Genomic DNA, 19200 nt, shown 5'->3' with positions numbered 1-19200 from the left:
CTTTCCCAGGGATTTCAAAAGTTTCATTCGAGAAGCTTTTGGTGCAATTTAGCTTTAAACCTTATGATTAGTTCTTGATATGAATTTAATCAAACTTAAAACGCAATCACTTTTATTTTTTGGAACGACCTGCCTCCATGTCGTGGTTTTACGTGTGACTCGTACCTAATGTTGAGGAAGGAGCCGATTGGTACAGAATCCCGCCCCTCCTTGTTTAGGAGCTTGCCTGCTCCTCCCTCCTCTTACTACACTGACACATTGTACTGATTCAGCACCTGGAAAGCCGACAGAGAGCAAAGTGTCGACTGAACCGCTGGCTGGTAGGTGAATAATATTTATACATGAATGCAAGTGTGTGTGTTTCCCTTATGAATTATTATTGAATTAACTTTGTTGACAAAAAAAATTGGTAACACGAAAAAAAACAAGTTGTAAACAAGTTGTAAACAAGTTGTATCGACACGATTAATGACTGTAATTTGAAAAATAATTATGTATTTGTGTGTTAGCAATTGGATTCAGTTTTTCAGTGTAATATAATATACAGTCATTTAACAATATCAGTAAAAGTGGATGGTTATAGGGATATATAACAATCGAAATCAAATATTTGAACTCCATTGTCGTAAAGCTACTTTTTTTGTTGCCCGTAGTTTTCAAGTGTACTTGCATGTCTTGAGATTTACAGCAGAGGCTGGCAACTGCAATTATGTTCCTCAGCTCCCACGTATCATTTCACTCCTGTCCCTACACTTAAAACTTAAAGCCTCGCCACAGGTTTGTTCTCCTGCACGTCCAACCTGTTGCGTGCCCACTTCAGTCGGTTATTGCTGTGATCAAATTACCTCATAACTGCATGACACTGCAAAAACGTCATGGGAGAGAAAGCACACCTTGATCAAACCTGCAGAAGTGAATTAAATCATGTGTCATTTTCAGATATGTTCTTTCATTAAATCTTGTCACTCTTCACCTTTTAAACCATGTCAATGAATTCCAAACAGTTTTACAACAGTTTCACTCAGTGTTGTTTCGCATAGAGTAAAAATTAACAGTCCAATTTCAAGGATTTTAGCATTAGTATGATAAGTAATTGGTTTGCATGGAGTTCTCCAAAAACTAGCCTCTAGCAAGTGTTCTAATGTTTGAATTTACTTCATAAAATGTCGTCATTAAATGCTTGAAGTTTGCACTCAGTTTTAACCTGAACGCTTTTGCAACTGCGAATCTAAAATCACTAAGCGATAAAGTTAACAATATTAAATTTATAAACTTGTATCTCATCCTCCGCTGCCAGGAACACTTTGTCCTCCCTCCGGTTACAGCTGCATAAATATATTTAAACATTAATCCCCCTTCCTCTACTGGATTTAAAAGTGCACTACTTTTTACTTACCTGTTTCCGCTGGCTTCTCTCAAATTTTTCCCATCAACTCAGAGTTCAAACTACCGGCTCATGACATAAACCTTTGCTTTTGAGGGACAAAATAATGAAAATAATAATGAAGAGGACATGAGGTATTAATTTTGCTGTGGAAAGCACTTGTTTTTGTTTACAGCACATCTACACCGGTGGCTGTCCCACAGCCTGAGAAATGTATACTCTACCAGTTTTGCATCCTTTGCATGTCAGAAATGTCATCAACACGCCCTGCCTCTCACATGGGCACACTCTGACACATTGTGGACATTTTACAAGGGGCCTTGCATGAGAAGTTTCAGAGAATATGCGGAGGAGTTCACACGAATATTTGCATTCTCACATGCAGGCCCTCTGGGAAATTTCAGGAAAGTGCCCAGACTTTGGTACATGTCCAAAAGCAGTAGTTTATTCACCAAGAAACCTGCTTCACCTCTCTGTGCTACTACAGTGTGCTGTCATTTGTTTTGCACCACGTGTGTTTTATTTGTGGTCCCTACTTAGCTGCACGGTCTTTGTACACCTGCCAAAGTCCACCGCGGATATTTCCAACCCTTTCTTGTGATCCGACCACAGTGCTGAGGCAGCTACTTGGATTTGGGTAAATGCAGTTTTTCTGTCGTCACCGCGTGGCGAGGCTTTGGCCTGCGTTGAGCAATCAGACCCCTTTGATGGGCTGTTGGCAGGAAAATTAAACGCAATAACTGGAACCAGTAACATGGGCCCAGCACTGAACAGTCGCCAGGATCCCTGGAGCTCCACTGTGTGTTGACGGGACGAGGACAAACCTGACGCCACGGTATGTTTGTACAATTTGGCTTGGGTAGCTGCAGGAGGCTGGGTGGGCTGTATCAGAGAATTGAATGTATTTTCCCCATCCTCCCCTAATGGAGCTGTGGTCACTTCAATGGGGACGTGTCAACGATGATATCTATCATAACCGGCTTTCATCGTCATGCTTGTGAGTCAGTACCCTGGCCTGCACTCAGGTATGTCCCAGCAAGAATCTGATGGACTAATTGCCTTATGGTCGTACTTACCTCAGTGTTTATGCAGAATCTGTGCAGGATAACAGATGACCAAATCACTGACAGCTTTCACTGTCAACAATCTGGCTGTAGCCAGGGTGTAAGTAAGGTCAAGAGTCCGGAGTCCGCCTGACCACGCCAAAACAAACTCAATAACTCTTTTTTTTCACCTGCCATGCTTTCCTGTAACCTGGCCGGTCAGAGAGTCAAGGGGACCCTCCACACATCCCCAGTGGAGCAGTGTGGCCCTCAGAGCCCCTTGACCACCATGCTTAACCTCAATTACGTCCCTCGGCACCCAAGCGTTTGCAACAGCCGTCTGTGGAATGCGAGAGCGAGAGCCGCCAAGTCAGCGAAGATCACAGTAATGAAATGTCAAATCAAGTTATAATGGCAGCGATGGCATGTGATGATATCATTACATTGCAGGTATCCCACGATGGAGATATGTGGGGTGCTAATCCCTGATAATGAATCAAATTATATGTATTATGGGTTTTTAAAAAACGGTTTCAATCCAGTGAAAACAGGAGTCATTGTATTTGCTGTCAGTGGTGGCGGATGAAGGGCTTATTATTGGATGTTTGAGATAATCCAGCGCTGCATTCCTCCATGGGGCAGCTCCAGCACAGAGCGTGAAAGTCTGGGAGCCTCAACCAGATTTGATATTTCAGTCACTGCACAACTGAGTAAAGGCTTGACCATCTCTCTCCTCATAAGTCTATATACAGAAAAAGGGAGGTTGTTTCAAACTGTGTACTTGTATGTTTCAGAATATCTTGTACACATTGTTAAATTTAACCTCCTGCTTGTCACACTGACAAACCAAAATGCTAAATTTGCATGGTTTTAACATAGAGACCCTTGTTGACATTGCTTCAGGGTTTCTTCTCTATATAAAATGAGAAACCCAGAAGGGTCCCATGATGTGAATATTTGGCACCTAGCTTCAGGCTCAGTGAGCAACAGGAATCCAGGTTTGTTTGGCTTGCAGAGATTTGCTCCAGAGCTTTGTTCATCGCAGGCAAAGGCAGAGGGACGGGCGAGGGAACCACAGGGTCGTACTCACTTTTCTGTAAAATGATCCGGACGAACAGGGTCTTAATTACTCCAGCTCATTATGGTGCTACATTGAAGGCTTAGCGAGGATCCGCATCCACTCAAACTGAGGTAAGTTCAGCATGAGGACAGGCTGAGTGAGTCACAACCTCCCAAAAGCTCAGTACGTCATGTTTCTACATGACTTTATCTATTTAGTGAAACCTTTTCAAAATTATCTGTAAAAATACAATATATAGTTCTGTGCATTGTTGCCTAGAAACAAGTTCTTTTCAAATTATATCCAACTAGTTTCGAGCAGAACAATACAACTTCTTCAAACTATTTGCGGGTTCCTTAAACAGTAAATAAATATACAGTGAATGTTAGTTGGTTTCTTGGTTATGATTCTAATGCAACCACCATAATGTGCATGCATGAAGTGAATTAAAAAATGCTGCAGTCAGTAAACAGACAGAAGCTGTACTGTCAGACTGTTTTTATAAATCACATTCTTGGTGGGTATTTTTTGTTTTTGTCGGTTTAAGCATGGTATGATTCCCTATTCTGCATTTGCTCCCTTTTTTCCTGCCCTCCTTTGTTCCCATGGTGGTTTGGAGAATGAGTTGGCTAACTATATTAAACCAATAGCCATGCATTTGGGAAATATGCTCTCTTGCTGAGACTTGCATGAGAAGAGGGTTACAACTCAAATGTCTGCACAGCAGCAGCAGATTGCTAGTTTAGTATAAAGACTGAAGGCAGGGGTTGAGCTGGCTTGGCTTTGTCCACAGGTTAATTAAAAAGTATTTTTTTGAGTATCCAATCAAATTGTTAATTAGTCTGCTGTTAAATGTTGATGACTCGGCTGATTTGAACTATTTTCCTTACAGTTGATAGCGTATTTTGTCCCATTCAGTTTACAGGCCTTGCTATAGGCCAAGTGTCGTGTTCTATCATGATCTGTCCATCGTTAGCATGAATATCCATTATACAGTGAATAAACTGTGCAATAAGCTTGACTACAGGAGGGATGAAATCATTTATTGTTCCTTCTCAGCAGCATAGTTTGCAAATACCTCTGATAGTCATGAAATGATGTAAAACAACCATTTTATCACAGCTCAGATAATTAACTCATGTAAACCTTGTAAAGACAGTTTAGGTCACACTTACATTTCATTGGCATTTAAACATGGCAGAGAAATGTCTATATAAACACCTTGGCCTATATTTGTCAAAGTAATTATGGTGCAAACCTGCCCACAGCTTAGATCTCACGTGTTTCATCACGTCAAATGAGGGTGTTGGGTAATTTAAGGCTGTGACCCCTCACTGAGGACCAGGAAATGCCACTTGGAAAACATCAGGGTAAGAAAAATATCACAAACCGTCATCGTCTGAGATTTGGACAAATGACCTTAAATTTCCACTAAAGCCTCACAAATCTCCGAGAGCAGCGCCAACACCTCACGGGACTACCTGCTGTGGTTAAGAGACTCGTGTAGGGAATTACCCCACAAAACATTCTCATAAAATCTCCAGGAAAGATTATCAACACCAAATTTCTCACTCACCACAAGCCTCGGGGGAGCCCTGTACAGTGTGGACATAAGGCCAGGGGTTACGTTTAAATGACTCCTCTTTTACAAGGTATGTTTTTCACACAGGTTGCAGAGGAAGGGGGCTAAGCCACAGGAATGTTTACCTATTTAGGGCATGGAGAGTCGAGTGTAGGAAGGAGGTGAGGCGGTAGAGGCCTGATGGTGACCACATCAGGACCTCATTTTTTAAAAGGGTTTAAACAAGGCAAGAGGACCTTTTTGATATATTATCATACATGTCTGACATTTTTCTGTACTTTTCCTGTCATTGTTTTGGAAAATGTCCAAGTTTCTAAGACTTGATGGGCACGAAACCTGAAAAATACACATACTGTATCTGAGGATGAAAAAGACGTGGCATAACAATAGAAATCGCAGACGGAGATGTCCACTTGGAAAGACGACGAGATTTAAAACCTTTAGGCGATAGGGACCAACACCGGTGATGATGTGCTGTAAACAAAACCACGTGGTTTTGCATCATGTCCGGCCTCCTGCATGCTCTACCCAATTTTCCAGAAAACAGCCGTATAAACAGGATTTATAAGATTACAGCCTGTAGATTGTGCGTAACCCGACATCCGTTGTGTGCTCGTACCGCCGTGTCACCTTAGCCATATGGCTGGCACCCAGGTTTGATTACCACAAATGAGCAGGAGGGTTTTAGGTATCATTTCTGTTCATTCCTGTCATTGGACACCACAGCTAGACAGCACAATGAACCTGGCACCTTGCGCTTGTCGGATGATCTTTTGAACCAATCCCAAAACCGGCAGCCATCACCCACACACGCTTTCAGAGAGAGGTAGCTGAAATCGAAGAGCCTCAATACCCATTCTTTATTTAAGAAGTCGCAGTTAAACTGTACTCAGCTGCAAACAGCATGATTCTTCTATAGGCTACAACACTAAGGATTTCATACTGGTGAGTGCAGCTTCCTCTTGAATTTCACCTTTAACATCAGACTCAATTTTCTGGATACTTTTGTGTTGGGTTGGGTGTGTTTCTTTTTGAGTATAATGTGTAATATGAGAAACATTTTTTTCTCTTCATGCTGTAGTTGCTCAATTGCCTGTGTTTCGCCCTCAGGTTTTTAAATTTCAATATTTTCTTTCGTCTCGCTTCCTATTGAAAGTGTTGAAACCTTTGCACTGATACAACAGGGTATTCTCAACGGTAGCAGAGTTCCACAGTGCCTACCACTGTATATCAGTGACCAACTGCCCTGAATGCCAGACACCAATAAACGCAGCCATAAAGCACGCTGCAGAAAATTGTGTACAACTGCGCCTGGTCTGAGTTACACCTCGTGGCACCACATTTACAGGGGGCCGCAGGTTTGTCAGGACAGAACAATGGTGACTGTATTGAAGGACCCCTAATGTTGGGGTTTTATTTGGCCCCTGGGAAGCAAAGCAGAGTCTGCAGCTTGAGGGAAGATATGCAGGCTGTGGTGTATGTGTATGTGTAGTGTGTGTGTGTGTGTGTGTGTGTAGTTGAGGAATTAGTGCATTGTATATGATTGCAGGATTATTTTTTTTAACCACTTCCTGACTCTTGGCCTTTGACCTTTTGATTTTCTTCAGGTATTTCCTCTTCTAATGAGGGAGGGTGAAGCTGCTCATACAAATTGCGTTTTTATTCACAACCCAGAGAAGCATTTTATAGCTTGATGGATGGTCTGTAATGTACTGACAAGGTACAATTTGCTGTTGTAGAAGAATAGTTCAATGTGACATAAAGGAGTGGATTTCCAGTGTAATAGTGTGTAAATTTCCACAGGATCTTACATGTCTAAATGTTACGACTCGTAATAGCCTGAGGTTCCACATGAGATTGTCGATTGAGCGTGCTTGGATTCGCTCCTTCATTTTGCCAAGTTCCTTCGTTAGTACTTTGCATAATGAGAGACAAAGTTAACCTGGTTGAGTTCCTTGAAGATGTTTCACCTCTCATCCAAGAGGCTTCTTCAGTTCTAACTGACTACTGGGAGTACTAAGTATTTAACTTGTAGGGTCGTTCGGAGGTCGTTGAGGTCACCTGAGAGGCTGGCTGACCCACCCACCCCCTGTGAGTCATGTGTCCTAAGGTGTGAATTGTCGTGAAACTACCGGGGGATGGAAGTCAATATTGTATTGTATGTGGCTAAAAGGTAGTGTCTCAAACTAATTTCTCTAGTTTGACATAGATGGCTTCCTTCCCCCCTCTTTCAAACCGTCTGTCTTCCCTCTGAGCATATTTGCATTTATTGTTTATGAGACTGTGGTGAATTCATAATGATCCAAACTGCTAGAAAGGTTGGCAGATATCTGCAGGTCAAACAGCAGAGCCCTCCTCTTCTATATGTAGTTAATACTCCTGGTAATGTAACCTAATATGTGAAGGAATGGAATCCAATTTTCTGAATGAAGTCATTGAGTGTTAGCAGGAAACTATGCAGTTTTTTTTACTGTGGCTATAAATGCTCAGCAGAATGAGCGCAGGCAATGACACAGCCCGTTAAAACTGCTGCATGCTGCTGGAAGTGGCCTAAATGGTCAAGACGCCAGGACTATTTACAGGACCGGGTCTGCAACATGGGGGCTAAAGGCTAGTGGCGTTCTCACATTACAAGTTATCTCGGCAGATATAAAGTAGGCAAACATTGTGATTTGGAATATGGCGGAACTGCTTTTTTTTGGTGACATGAATCCCCACTTCTATGTTCTTTGTTTCTGTTCTGTGAGTCACGCGCTGCGAAACAATTGGCCCCCCGGTCAGCAGTGATATAAGCATGACACCACAGATAGTTTGTCAAGACAATATATTTGGAAAGATATTATTAATGATGGTGATAGTTATTATTGACAACACAACACAAGAATAAGTCTTAACACTCCTTTTCTTCTTTTTTTAAAATGTATTTTACATGTAAATTTGTATTAGTAGTAGTAGTAGTACCGGTAGTAGTAGTGGTATTACTACTGCTATGTATTATTATCCAGTAATCTATTATATTACGTATTGTTGAAAAATTCCTCCTTATACTCTCCGCCAAATTATTAGTATTGTTATCATCATTCATTTTATATATATTGGTATGTACAGAAAACTTAACGCACACTCTGTCTCTCTCTCTCTCTCTGCTATTTCATTCCATTATCTCTATTTTAATTTTATTATTAATATTATTATTACTCTTGCACTGTTTTCACATTTTTTTAATACATCTGCTGTGCCATAATTTGCCTCTATCTATCTATCTATCTATCTATCTCAATCTTTAAGGAGACAGTTGGGTTTGTCATAAATGACCCAAATGCAGACGCTTTAAAAGGGGTGAATCACCATGGTTACCGTGTGCTAATTTCACAACAAAAGTCTGAATTTCACAATAAGACAAATAAAGCAAAAACCAAACGCCGGGTTTTGACCCTAACAAGCACCCGTATGTGGTTCGTTTGGGAACCTGTTCGTTGCGCGGCTCGTATCGATGCAGCAGACCGGGGTCATCCCAGTGCTCCAGTCCCCACACAGCGCCTGTGTTTGGCCGGAACAGACCACTCCACCACCGGACACGACCGGCGCGCAGGGACCGGCGGGCACCGCGGAGGTAGGATGAATTATCCGCAGTTTGATCCTCCACCGCGTGTCTTTTAGAGTAATGTGCGTATGTGTGTTCGAGCATCGTGACGCTTCGCGACGCTTCGCCACGCCTCCATGTTGTGCAACACATGTGTGCCACACGTTATACACACACACACCATCACAACAAACACACACACCATCACACACGTGTAGTTGCATCAGCCCCCTTGTGTATTTGTGTACCTCTCACCGCTGTTTTCCGCTATAATGAACGACTGCTGATGAGAGGCATGTGACGTCACTGCCGCGTGGTTACATGGTACAACAAGAGGAGATTCACACACACACACACACACACATACACGCCTCTGGTCACAATGCGAACAACTGAAGTTACATAAATCACAAGGGATCAACTTTTATTTTCTTTATCGATTCATCTGTCGATTGTTTTCTCCATCAATTGATTAGTTGTTAGAAAATTGTCCTCCACAAATGTCTTGTTTTGAAATTCACTTCTGTGATAAAGAGCAAATAACAAGAAAATATTGTCGTTTTTTTGGTCAGAAAATGCTAAAAAAAAAAAAAGGATATTTGTTTCCCAAACTCCAAGATGTCCTCCTTAAATGTCTTGTTTTGAAATTCAACTCACTTCTGTCATTAGAACCAGAAAATATTCTCATTTTAGAAGCTGGAGTTAGATCATTTTGACTTTAATCTTTAATCAAACTAGTTGGCGATTGATTTAATAGTCGATTACAGATTTATCAATCGATTAGTTGTCAAAAAATGGTTAAATAAAAATAAATGATCTTTGCACGCTCTTGTCTAAATTGATTTACATGTGATCTACTTGATACATCCACATGAACCTCTGCTCCTATAATTAAAACATGTAGAATAGAAATAGTATAAATCAAACGGGATTATATACCACTATGTTAATAAGAGATGTGTAATGAGTCTGTTAAAAGTGTGAAAACATTTATACAATTTACCATTTTCTAATTCCATGTTCTCCTTCGAATTAATTCACTACAAGAAAAAAAAATGTGGCCTATAGTGGAACTGTAGTTAACATGACCAATCGTTGAATTAATAATAATAAAGAAAGGCAGTGTGTGTATGAAGGAGTAGCAGCATTAGAATGCACCAGAGGCCCCAAGTTTTGTTTTTATGGCCATTTTCTTTTTCTGGAAACCCCCTAGCTGGCTACGTATTTTCTCACTCACTAATTACTGCACAACCTTGTGTCTGCTGGATAATGTTTTACTTTTATTCCTCTAGTTTTGTACATTTGTTGTTTTTTGGGGTGGAATGTGACCTTTTGCACATCTGTATCAAACATTGGCTTTCCTACTTTCTTGTATGGACTGGCCAAATTTAGGCCTTGACTGTGCTGCAGAGCACAGATAAAGGACACACACCCACGTAGGTTTGTCCTTGAGTCACACATCGCAGATAAGTGAGGAGGTCGGACCAACTGTCAGAAAGTACACCGGCATTCTGCTCATTCAAACCCAGCTGCTGAGATGTGAGTGAACCCTGCTTTGCGCTCTAGTCCTTGTTTTCTAAATGGTTCAGCATCCGCAGCTTTTTACATTCTGTATCACCCCTCTTAATATGTTGTGGTTTTTTTTCTTGTTTTTTTCAGGGGTCTGTGTGTGTGCGTTGCCGTCTGAACAAGTCATGGCCGACCAAACTCCTCTGCAGCAAGGAGACCCGCTGCTGACGAAGCCCCCCGAGCCGAGCCTCCCCAACGGGAAAGAAGCCCCCAAAGACGTCCTGCACGCCAGAGGCCAGTGGGCGAGTAAGGCCGAGTTCCTCCTGGCCGTGGCGGGGCAGATCATCGGCCTCGGCAACGTCTGGAGGTTCCCGTACCTCTGCTACAAGAACGGTGGAGGTAAAGCACGTGGGATAACAGAGGGTGGGGGAGGAAAAGTCATTTAGTAAATTCTGTTATAATATTTCTCCCTTTCTGCCGTCTTATCTTTTTTCCCTCTCTACTTTTCCTCACTGTCTAAAACTAGTGATTTCCTCTTTTATCGGGTCAGATTAGTGACTGGAAATTTTATTTAGATAAAAACTTAATGCAGTTAGGGTTTATAACAGTGCACGGGTTGATTTGGGGTTATTACTTGGTTTTAGAGTTCAGAATACAATGAAAAGCCATAAGTTGAAGGTCCTCACAAGCGTCCTCGTGTTTACTTCCAGGTGTGTTCTTCATCCCTTACCTGTTGTTCCTGGTGCTGTGCGGCATCCCGCTCTTCCTCCTGGAGACCTCGCTGGGACAGTACACAAGCCTGGGAGGTGTCAGCGCCTGGAGGAGCGTCTGCCCTTTGTTTGGAGGTACACTTATTAAGTCATCTTAATATCTGGGGTGTGTGCAAAGCGGAACGTGTGTCGAGGGTCATGACGCGATTGCAGCCGGGTCAAAAGATTGGATGGAAGGGAGTATTCAAATTCCCAGAAGAGTAAACTTTACAGAGGGCAGGACGGGGGGCTTCCCTCTTCTTCTTTTACTCTGTTGGGAGTTTATCGTTGGCTGAGGTCACTCCCTGCGTGCACTGCGTAGTTTGTTGTGTCCTTCTGGTGAGTAACGAGGGCACAACAAATTCCGCACAGCAGGGATTGGGGGGTGACGGTGTTAACATCCGACCTTCAACCTTGCCAGAGTCTCACTCGTCTTTCTTTTCCCTCCGTCTGGTCTTTTCACCGACTTTCTCTTGTCTTTTATTTTCCGTGCTGGCTTCAAGCATTCAAAGCATTCCAGTGTCCACACCAATTCGAAACCCATATAAACAGCGTGTCCGCAATCAGAGGGTTGGCACTTCCCCGCGAGCTGCGTGCGTGTGCGCTTCCCATTGCATCTCGGCCCCCGTGCATTTAAGTCAGGAGTGCCAATAAAAACAAACTCGTGATGCTACATGTCTTGTTTTCATAGAATCCTCCGACTCAAACAAAACAAAAAAATCCGGGTTTTACACCAGTGATCCAGAGCCTGACCTTACTGTGATGCTTCTCAAGGGAAATAAAGTTGTACACACGATCCCGGAAGAATCCAAACCGTTCAGGAATGAAAGCTGGTTTGGAAGATGAGGCATTTGGAAGAGAAGAGCACTGAAGTATCGAAGGAAGGCTCGTGGTTTTTAAGTTGACCTGCACAGATTCCATCTCTTTACACTTCTTCTAATTATTCAAATGATTATTTCTTTAATTGTGAGATGCTTTTTTGATATTTTTTGTTGATTTCCCACGGAGTTGTATGCCTCCACTTTCCGGAGAAACTGACTTGGGACATTTGCAATCTGCCTGTCTGACAGCAGCGATACACAACCAAGAAATGCTTCTGCAGGAATCCATCACTGGTTTGCACATTTAATTATCATCAGATGAAGGCCTGCTGTTCATTAGAGGCTACTGCAAACAGCCTACGCTCTCGAACCCACTCCGGGCCTCATAAGAGCATCATTCATCCCTAATGAAGAAAGACAAGACGTGGGCTGCGAGCGCAGCGTCTCAGTAAATGGCTGCTTTCATGTGAAACGCCAGAATATTTGCGCGCGATTCTTTTGAAGATTCTGTTTCTGCAACCCATCGGATTGTGTAAAGCCATCACGCCCTGTCTCTGTCTGTCTCTGCAGGGCTTGGTTACGCCAGCCAGGTGATTATCCTGCATGGCTGCGTGTACTACATCGTCATCCTGGCGTGGGCCGTCTTCTACCTGGCGCACAGCTTCCAGGCCGAGCTGCCGTGGTCGCACTGTAACAACACGTGGAACACCGGTAAGGACAAAAAAATTCAAAGCATGTCAGTGCTGTTTAAAGGGGCTGCTGTGTGAAACATTAAGGGGTAACCAGGCTCTACTCTGTGTGTGTGTGTGTGTGTGTGTGTGTGTGTGTGTGTGTGTGTGTGTGTGTGTGTGTGTGTGTGTGTGTGTGTGTGTGTGTGTGTGTGTGTGTGTGTGTGTGTGTGTGTGTGTGTGTGTCGGCAGAGTCGTGCGTCTTGTTCAACCACCTCAACCAGACCAATGCGAGCAGCCTGCCCGAGAACGCCTCTTCCCCCGTCATGGAGTTTTGGGAGTGAGTGCCTCGGGGGTTTTTTCAGGATATTAATCATGCAGAATATCAACAGGTGTAAGGAATTAATAACTGTGTGTGTGTGTGTTTTCTAGGCGGGAGGTGCTCCGCCTGTCCAGCAATTTGGACGAGCTGGGTCCGGTCAGCTGGAAGTTGGCTCTGTGTCTGGCCGTCGTCTGGCTCGTCTGTTACTTCTGCGTCTGGAAGGGAGTCAAGTCCACTGGAAAGGTGAGCGAGAAAAAAACACACACACACTCTAACATCACCACACAGCGTGAGGCCTTCACCGCCCTGCCCATGTCTGGGAACTTATTTTGCTTCACCAGCATCAAGCAGAAGCTGTAACTCCAGAACCTGCCTCCGAATTTTTGTGTTTTTTAGTTTTCTTCTTCGTCAAAGTAATCCAGTGATAGATGTTTCTATATCTATATGTAGATTACAAACAGCTCCTGCTAATATGTCATTCGGCATTCTTTCAGCCAGGCTACATCCTGTAGAAGTGACTCACACAAACAGCAGAATCCTGAGGGGCGGCTAAAAACAGTAACATAAATCTTCTGTCATTTTCCAGCAAATGAAATGAGCGGCTGCAATAATTTTCTTGTGTCACCACCACCATCTGTCAACAGACTCTAAGTTTCCAGGGTTTCCTCTTTAAAGTGTCTCATGTCAGACGTGTCCTTCCTGTTTTCTCCATCTCTGTGCCGTCCTGACCACATCCCCCCCTGCACGCTCTCTCTCCCTCTGTGTACATTCTAGGTAGTGTACCTGACAGCCACCTTCCCATATGTCATGCTGTTTGTGCTGCTGGTGCGCGGTGCCACCCTGCCCGGAGCGACACAGGGCATCATTTACTACCTCAAACCCAACCACACCCGCCTGGCAGACCCACAGGTACAAAGCACACACACACTTCTGTAGCGTACTTTACAATAAACAGCTAGTTAACACAGCTAACACATCGTGCTCTTACTGTAGATAACGTGTAACCAGTTTTATGGTAGTAATTTTTGCTTTTCAAAACAAGATTACAAAGTCTTTAACAGATAAAACCCATCCATTCATTGTCTTCCACTTATTCAAGATTGTGTCCTTATAATCTAATTTCCCATTCTCTCTCTCTCTCTCTCTCTCTCTCTCTCTCTCTAGGTATGGATGGATGCCGGTACCCAGGTTTTCTTCTCCTACGGAATCTGCTTGGGAAGTCTCACAGCCCTGGGAAGCTACAACAAATACAACAACGACTGCTACAAGTGAGACGCTTTGTCACGCGCACACGCACAATTACCCACCAACTACACAATAGCGGTTCCCAGCCGCGCAGCGTCTCCACTTCAGATGAACCACGTTCACTTGAAATGTAAGATGTGAGCTCCCACTGGTCAGATGTGTTCCAGAAGGAATGGCTGGAATGGACAGAGAAAACACACTGATAGAGCCACACCTTAAAGAAAAGCCCTCGCTGCCATGTTTCCCACACTCCAGGACTCACATACACACACACACACACAGACACACACACACACACGCAGAGAAAGAGCCATGCACTTAACTCTTGGCTTGTATTTACAGTTACCGGCCACAGTTCCACAAAACAGGGCCAGACTCCAAGTTCAAGACCTCACTGTCTGTGCTGCTTTACTGAAACCACTTTTCCTCTAAGATTATTAAATTGTTTGTGTTCTTTGCTTTAATTATTCCTCCTAATTCGTCACATGTCCGTGTGTCCTTCCAGAGACTCCTTCATGCTGTGCCTCCTGAACAGCACCACCAGCTTCCTGGCGGGTTTCGCCATCTTCTCGGTGCTGGGCTTCATGGCGGAGGAGCAGGGCGTGGACATCGCCACCGTGGCCCAGTCAGGTGAAATAATGTTTTGAGGTGGAAGTGAAGTGAATAGAGCTTTCCACTTCTTAGCCATTATGGTAGAAAACACATAAATTAAACATAAATTAAATAAAAACACATAAATATGAATCCAGCGCTGTTAAGTTTGAAGAACATGTATTTCCTGTCAGGGCCTGGCCTCGCCTTCATCGTCTACCCCAGAGCTGTCTCCATGATGCCGCTACCTCAACTCTGGGCTGTCTGCTTCTTCCTCATGATTATCATGCTGGGGCTGGACACACAGGTAGACACACACACAGACACACACTGACGTTGATGAATTACTTTTGATGGAACCGACGTACTATGCTTCGTATAATGTAAAACAGACAACGCGCTCACTGACCCCGTCTCCCTTCTGTCACCCAGTTTGTGAGTCTGGAGGCCCTGATGACGTCGGTGACTGACCTGTACCCGCATCTGATCAGACGAGGTCACCGCCGAGAGCTGCTGCTGCTGTTTGTCTGCGTCGTCTGCTTCCTGATGGGGCTGGTCATGGTCACGCCGGTGCGTCACACTCCGGATTGATGGATGTGTGCTTGTGTATGAGGTGCGTACAGGTTTGGTTTTGATGACGTGAACTGACGGAGTTTGTCTCGGATGCAGGGAGGTCTGTATGTGTTCCAGGTCTACGACCACTTCTCGTGCAGCGGAGCCAGTCTGCTGCTCCTCTCCATCTGCCAGTCTGTGGCCATCGGCTGGGTCTACGGTACGAATCCCAATCCTCTCCCCTGCTTATCGTTCCCTTTTCCTGTTCTATCTTTTACTGTTTCCTCCTCTCCTCTTTCTGGCATGTCCATTCCACTACGGCTACATCCATGCTAATGTGATTTCCTTTTAACACAGCCTTTTACGATCTCTGTCGACACAAGTATTTTATCTCTGATAAAACATATAAAAGGAACAAAACAAAGTATTAAACTCTTTTCTATAAGATTAATGAAAGTCGTTCCTAAAATCTGATAAACACGGTCCGACTCCTCCAGTCCTTTTCCTCCCCTCTGTCTGCGTTCCGCTCAGAGTCAGTAGACAGTATATTAACATGGCTGCAGCTACCCACTGTTGTAAGGAGACTGGCTCCTGGCCAGGCCCCCGTCTGTCTCCTCCAGGCCCTAAATCAGCCCCCGGGCCCCGTCGCCTCCCAGTCTCAGGCTGGCGGGCCCCAGGGAGCCCCTATCCCAGCCAGACCGAGGCTCTAAAGCATTTAGAAAAACATTATTTGTTGAAGTGTGAGATGGGTGGACTGAGCCATGTGTGCACATCAGGACAATACAAATACGTGCCGCTGTGTTCGGATGATTAACTTGTATTTGGCAAAGAATTAAGACCCAGAATTGTAAAAAAAAAGTAGTTCCATTGGAGGTGATAACGAATGAGTGAGTTAACAGAGAGTGTGTGTATGAAGGAAGCAGAGCAGAGTAGAGGGGACTCAGCGGTCAGGACTCCAATCCACCCTTCACCCTTTTTTACGACTGTGGGATTTTACCGTTTTTTAAGGACCCTAACATACACTAACTCTGTTGCTTGTTACGCGCTCCTGAAGGAGGAAGGACCTCAACCAAGGGGAGATGCTTGAGTTCACAATGAGGCTTCAGCGTTTTTAGAAAGGGGGACACATACTGCTGCTTTCAGGCATGCACTGAAGCCCGGGCACTTTCCGGAGGGGCTTGTATGTGAGAACGTAAATGTCCGAGTCAGTCACTCTGGACATTTTCTGGCAAGACGAGATTCGAAAGAAGGAGTCATTAAACACACTAGACAGAAAATCAATGTAACCTTTTACAATTAATATCCGCTTATGTCCTTTTTGACTTTAGTAGGAGTTGAGAGAATGGGACAGATAAGTGTTACTTCCTTTTGCAGCATGGCAGACACGGCATTTTACTCATTATTAAGTATTAATAATGGCAAAGAAATTTTTATTTTCTTCCAACCTGGTTTTTGGTTGTGTTGTTATAACCATTCTTCTTCTTTAACCACACCATGATGTCAAACCCGATCACAGCCACTCACAGACCCTTGTTCTTCCTTTGGTCGCAGGAGCCGATCGCTTCAGTGCCAACATCAAGGATATGACCGGCTACACCCCCCTGCCCGTCTTCAAGCTGTGCTGGAAATACTTGACCCCGGCTGTGTGCACTGTGAGTGACCCCTCCCCGCTGACCTGCCTCTTTAGCGTCTACACGCTGTGAAATAGTCAACACATAAATGCATGTTTGGGATTACGTGCGAATTCCTCCTGCCTGTCAGTCAATGTACAATCAAAAGCTAGTGGCAAACTGACGGTGATAAGTCTAAATAATATACTTTTGACATGCAAAGTCATACCATGTAAAATATCGAGTTTTTATTAACACAGTCCTCCTCCCACAGGCCACCTTTGTGTTTTCACTGGTGTGTTGGGCTCCGCTGACCCTGGGGAAGGGCCTGGTCGCTCCGCTCTGGGCCACCACGCTGGGCTGGATCCTCACCCTCTCATCCGTCTCCCTGCTTCCCTTCTGGGCCATTTACGCCCTGGCGACCACCCCGGGGTCCCTCACACAGGTCGGTTTAGTATCATATGCTGCTGACGAGACGTCTTTTTAATTTGTGTTATTACTTGAAAAGGTTTACATGACTCTACAAGACCCCGGAAGTGTCGACCAGACTTCTGATGCAGTGTTTTCTGTGGGAGAAAACCGACTTGTTTAGGGTAATAAAGCTGCATGATTATACGACAATGAACTAACCGTGACCTTTTGATCCCCCAGCGCTTCCAGCATCTGTGCAGACCGGCCAAACTCTCATCCTCCCACCACCTCCCCACCAACACCTCCCCACTGCCCTACAGCCCCGGACTGCCGCTCACCAAGAAGCCCAAGCAGCCGATTGCAGATGTCGATCGTTTGAGCTGACGGTAGAGTCAACGACGATGTAACTTGGGATGCTGCTTAGCCAATCAGGTGGGGAGAAGTTCGGGAGGGTCGAGGTTAGCGTTAATGCGGCTTGAATTAGAGATTAAACAGCCACAAAACAATCTACGCTCAAGGTCTACTTTCTCACTTTATATGTAGTTTTCAACCACATCGTATAATCTTGAAAGGTGATGTTCATATTTTTAAAATATATGTCCAGCCTCAGCATATTCCAGACCTCTTTCCCACTTTGGTGTTAAGGTTTCTGAAAGCTCTAGAATACACATCTTATTGGACCTTGAGTGGCTGATCAACACTTGGTGTGATAAGAACTACCTAAAAGGACAGAAACAAACTTTACTGGGTCCTTTCCACTAACATGGCAGAGGCCAGATTTATGACCTGTACCGCAGCCAGCCCCCCCGCTTTGGCTGCACTTTTGTGGGAGCAGATTTATCGTCCATCTTTATATACAGTCTATGGTTTATCTGCACTGAGCCTGTTGTGGTAGCCTGTGTCCTCAGCTTTAGCTCTGATTCTCCACTTAATGTTTCCTTCTCGTTGGGTTTGGGTGCAGGTCTCATCTGAAGTGACTCTGTGAGTCAGACTGGTTTCACACACTGGGTTTTGTCTGGACTTTTTTTCTGGATGGTGCTTCGGTCATATCGTGGATTTCCAATGGTTCATACTACGCCTTACACAAGATCTCAATTTAACAAATGTATCTTTTTACTGCCAATATATCAAAGGATCTAACTTCAGTTTTCTTGACAACGTTAAGAGCTGAACGGACATAGTTACTCATCATGGACACTGTTTCATCAATTGCACTTACTGTATCTGTTTTCACTCTCTTGTCGTATGCGCAGTTTGTGCAAAAGTAAAAGTGTTTGTGCGTCTTTTGCACTGCACCAAAAATAAACAAGCTGCCGACATAAACAGTAAATATATGAATAAAATACTACAAACTGCTGATGATATGGAGAAAAACAGATTTTTCTTATTCTATCCTACAAGCTTACTCTTAAAATGGATTTTTTTTAAACAAGAAAAAAGTCTTATTAAAGCTGCAAAAGAACTCCTAGCACTCCGGTGATGATTCTTACTTGAGCGTGACCAAGAATGTCCTCTATGCTGCGTTGCAATGTTAATGTTGAAGATAAATAAGTTCCTTGTGCAAACTGCTGGTTTTTTTCAGCCGTGGATCAAATGTTTTGAAGTTTTCGTCTGAGATTAATTTACAGAAAAGCAAAGTGATAAATCCCATCTGGTGTCTTTTTTTGTATATGCTATCATTTTTATAGGTGCTTACATACAAGTGCCTCTTTATTGTAGGACGAGCTTCTTTTGTATATGTATCATTATTTTATTTTTCTCAATGAATATATATTTACGTTGTGGATAAAAGAGGTTGTGTTGACTCATTTCATGCTCAGTGTGTGTTTTTGTGTGCGAGGGTCTGTTTGTGCTCATGCACAGGTGTGTGTTTGCCTTCCCTGTAACAGACCTGTGGTCGAGGGAAGCTGTCACTTGGGAGATGATGCTCTCTCCCTCTGCGCCATGGAAACAGATGCTAAAGAACACACCTGGTTTCTAGGAAGAGAGGAAAAGAAGAAGGAAGATAGAGATGTAGGGAAAGACACACACACACACACACACACACACACACACACCATCAGCCATTCG

The 19200-nt window shown here is 43.9% G+C and overlaps 1 protein-coding gene across 4 annotated transcripts; it reads left to right on the top strand.

The window, feature by feature from the left end:
* The first annotated feature begins 263 nt into the window (after positions 1-263).
* Positions 264-18938, top strand: LOC118103413 (sodium- and chloride-dependent GABA transporter 2). Of its 4 annotated transcripts, none has more exons than XM_047339127.1 (16): positions 8499-8682; positions 10312-10560; positions 10872-11006; positions 12302-12442; positions 12652-12739; positions 12832-12964; positions 13496-13630; positions 13886-13989; positions 14472-14596; positions 14752-14864; positions 14990-15127; positions 15227-15329; positions 16661-16761; positions 16994-17164; positions 17371-17529; positions 18089-18938. In XM_047339127.1, the coding sequence occupies exons 1-15, from the start codon at positions 8520-8522 to the stop codon at positions 17512-17514; spliced, it is 2043 nt and encodes a 680-aa protein (XP_047195083.1). In that variant the 5' UTR covers positions 8499-8519; the 3' UTR covers positions 17515-17529; positions 18089-18938. The 4 variants fall into 4 exon arrangements, with proteins under 4 accessions (XP_047195084.1, XP_047195083.1, XP_035006218.2 ...); XM_035150327.2 differs by having other exon boundaries at positions 17371-17562; positions 18092-18938; XM_047339128.1 differs by lacking the exon at positions 8499-8682 and adding an exon at positions 264-320 and having other exon boundaries at positions 17371-18938.
* The last annotated feature ends 262 nt before the right edge of the window (positions 18939-19200 follow it).

Source organism: Hippoglossus stenolepis, chromosome 24, assembly GCF_022539355.2.
Source record: "Hippoglossus stenolepis isolate QCI-W04-F060 chromosome 24, HSTE1.2, whole genome shotgun sequence".
Lineage (NCBI taxonomy): Eukaryota > Metazoa > Chordata > Actinopteri > Pleuronectiformes > Pleuronectidae > Hippoglossus > Hippoglossus stenolepis.
The sequence above is the reverse complement of the archived record's forward strand: the minus strand, read 5'-3'. Positions and strand labels throughout refer to the sequence as shown.

Bases quoted from the DNA above. Each gene is read 5' to 3' on its own strand.
- LOC118103413 (XM_047339127.1), top strand. From the start codon at position 8,520: ATGTGGTTCGTTTGGGAACCTGTTCGTTGCGCGGCTCGTATCGATGCA. The intron at 13,990-14,471 runs GTGAGACGCTTT...GTGTCCTTCCAG, and splicing joins TACAACAACGACTGCTACAA to AGACTCCTTCATGCTGTGCC. The intron at 17,165-17,370 runs GTCGGTTTAGTA...TTGATCCCCCAG, and splicing joins CCCCGGGGTCCCTCACACAG to CGCTTCCAGCATCTGTGCAG.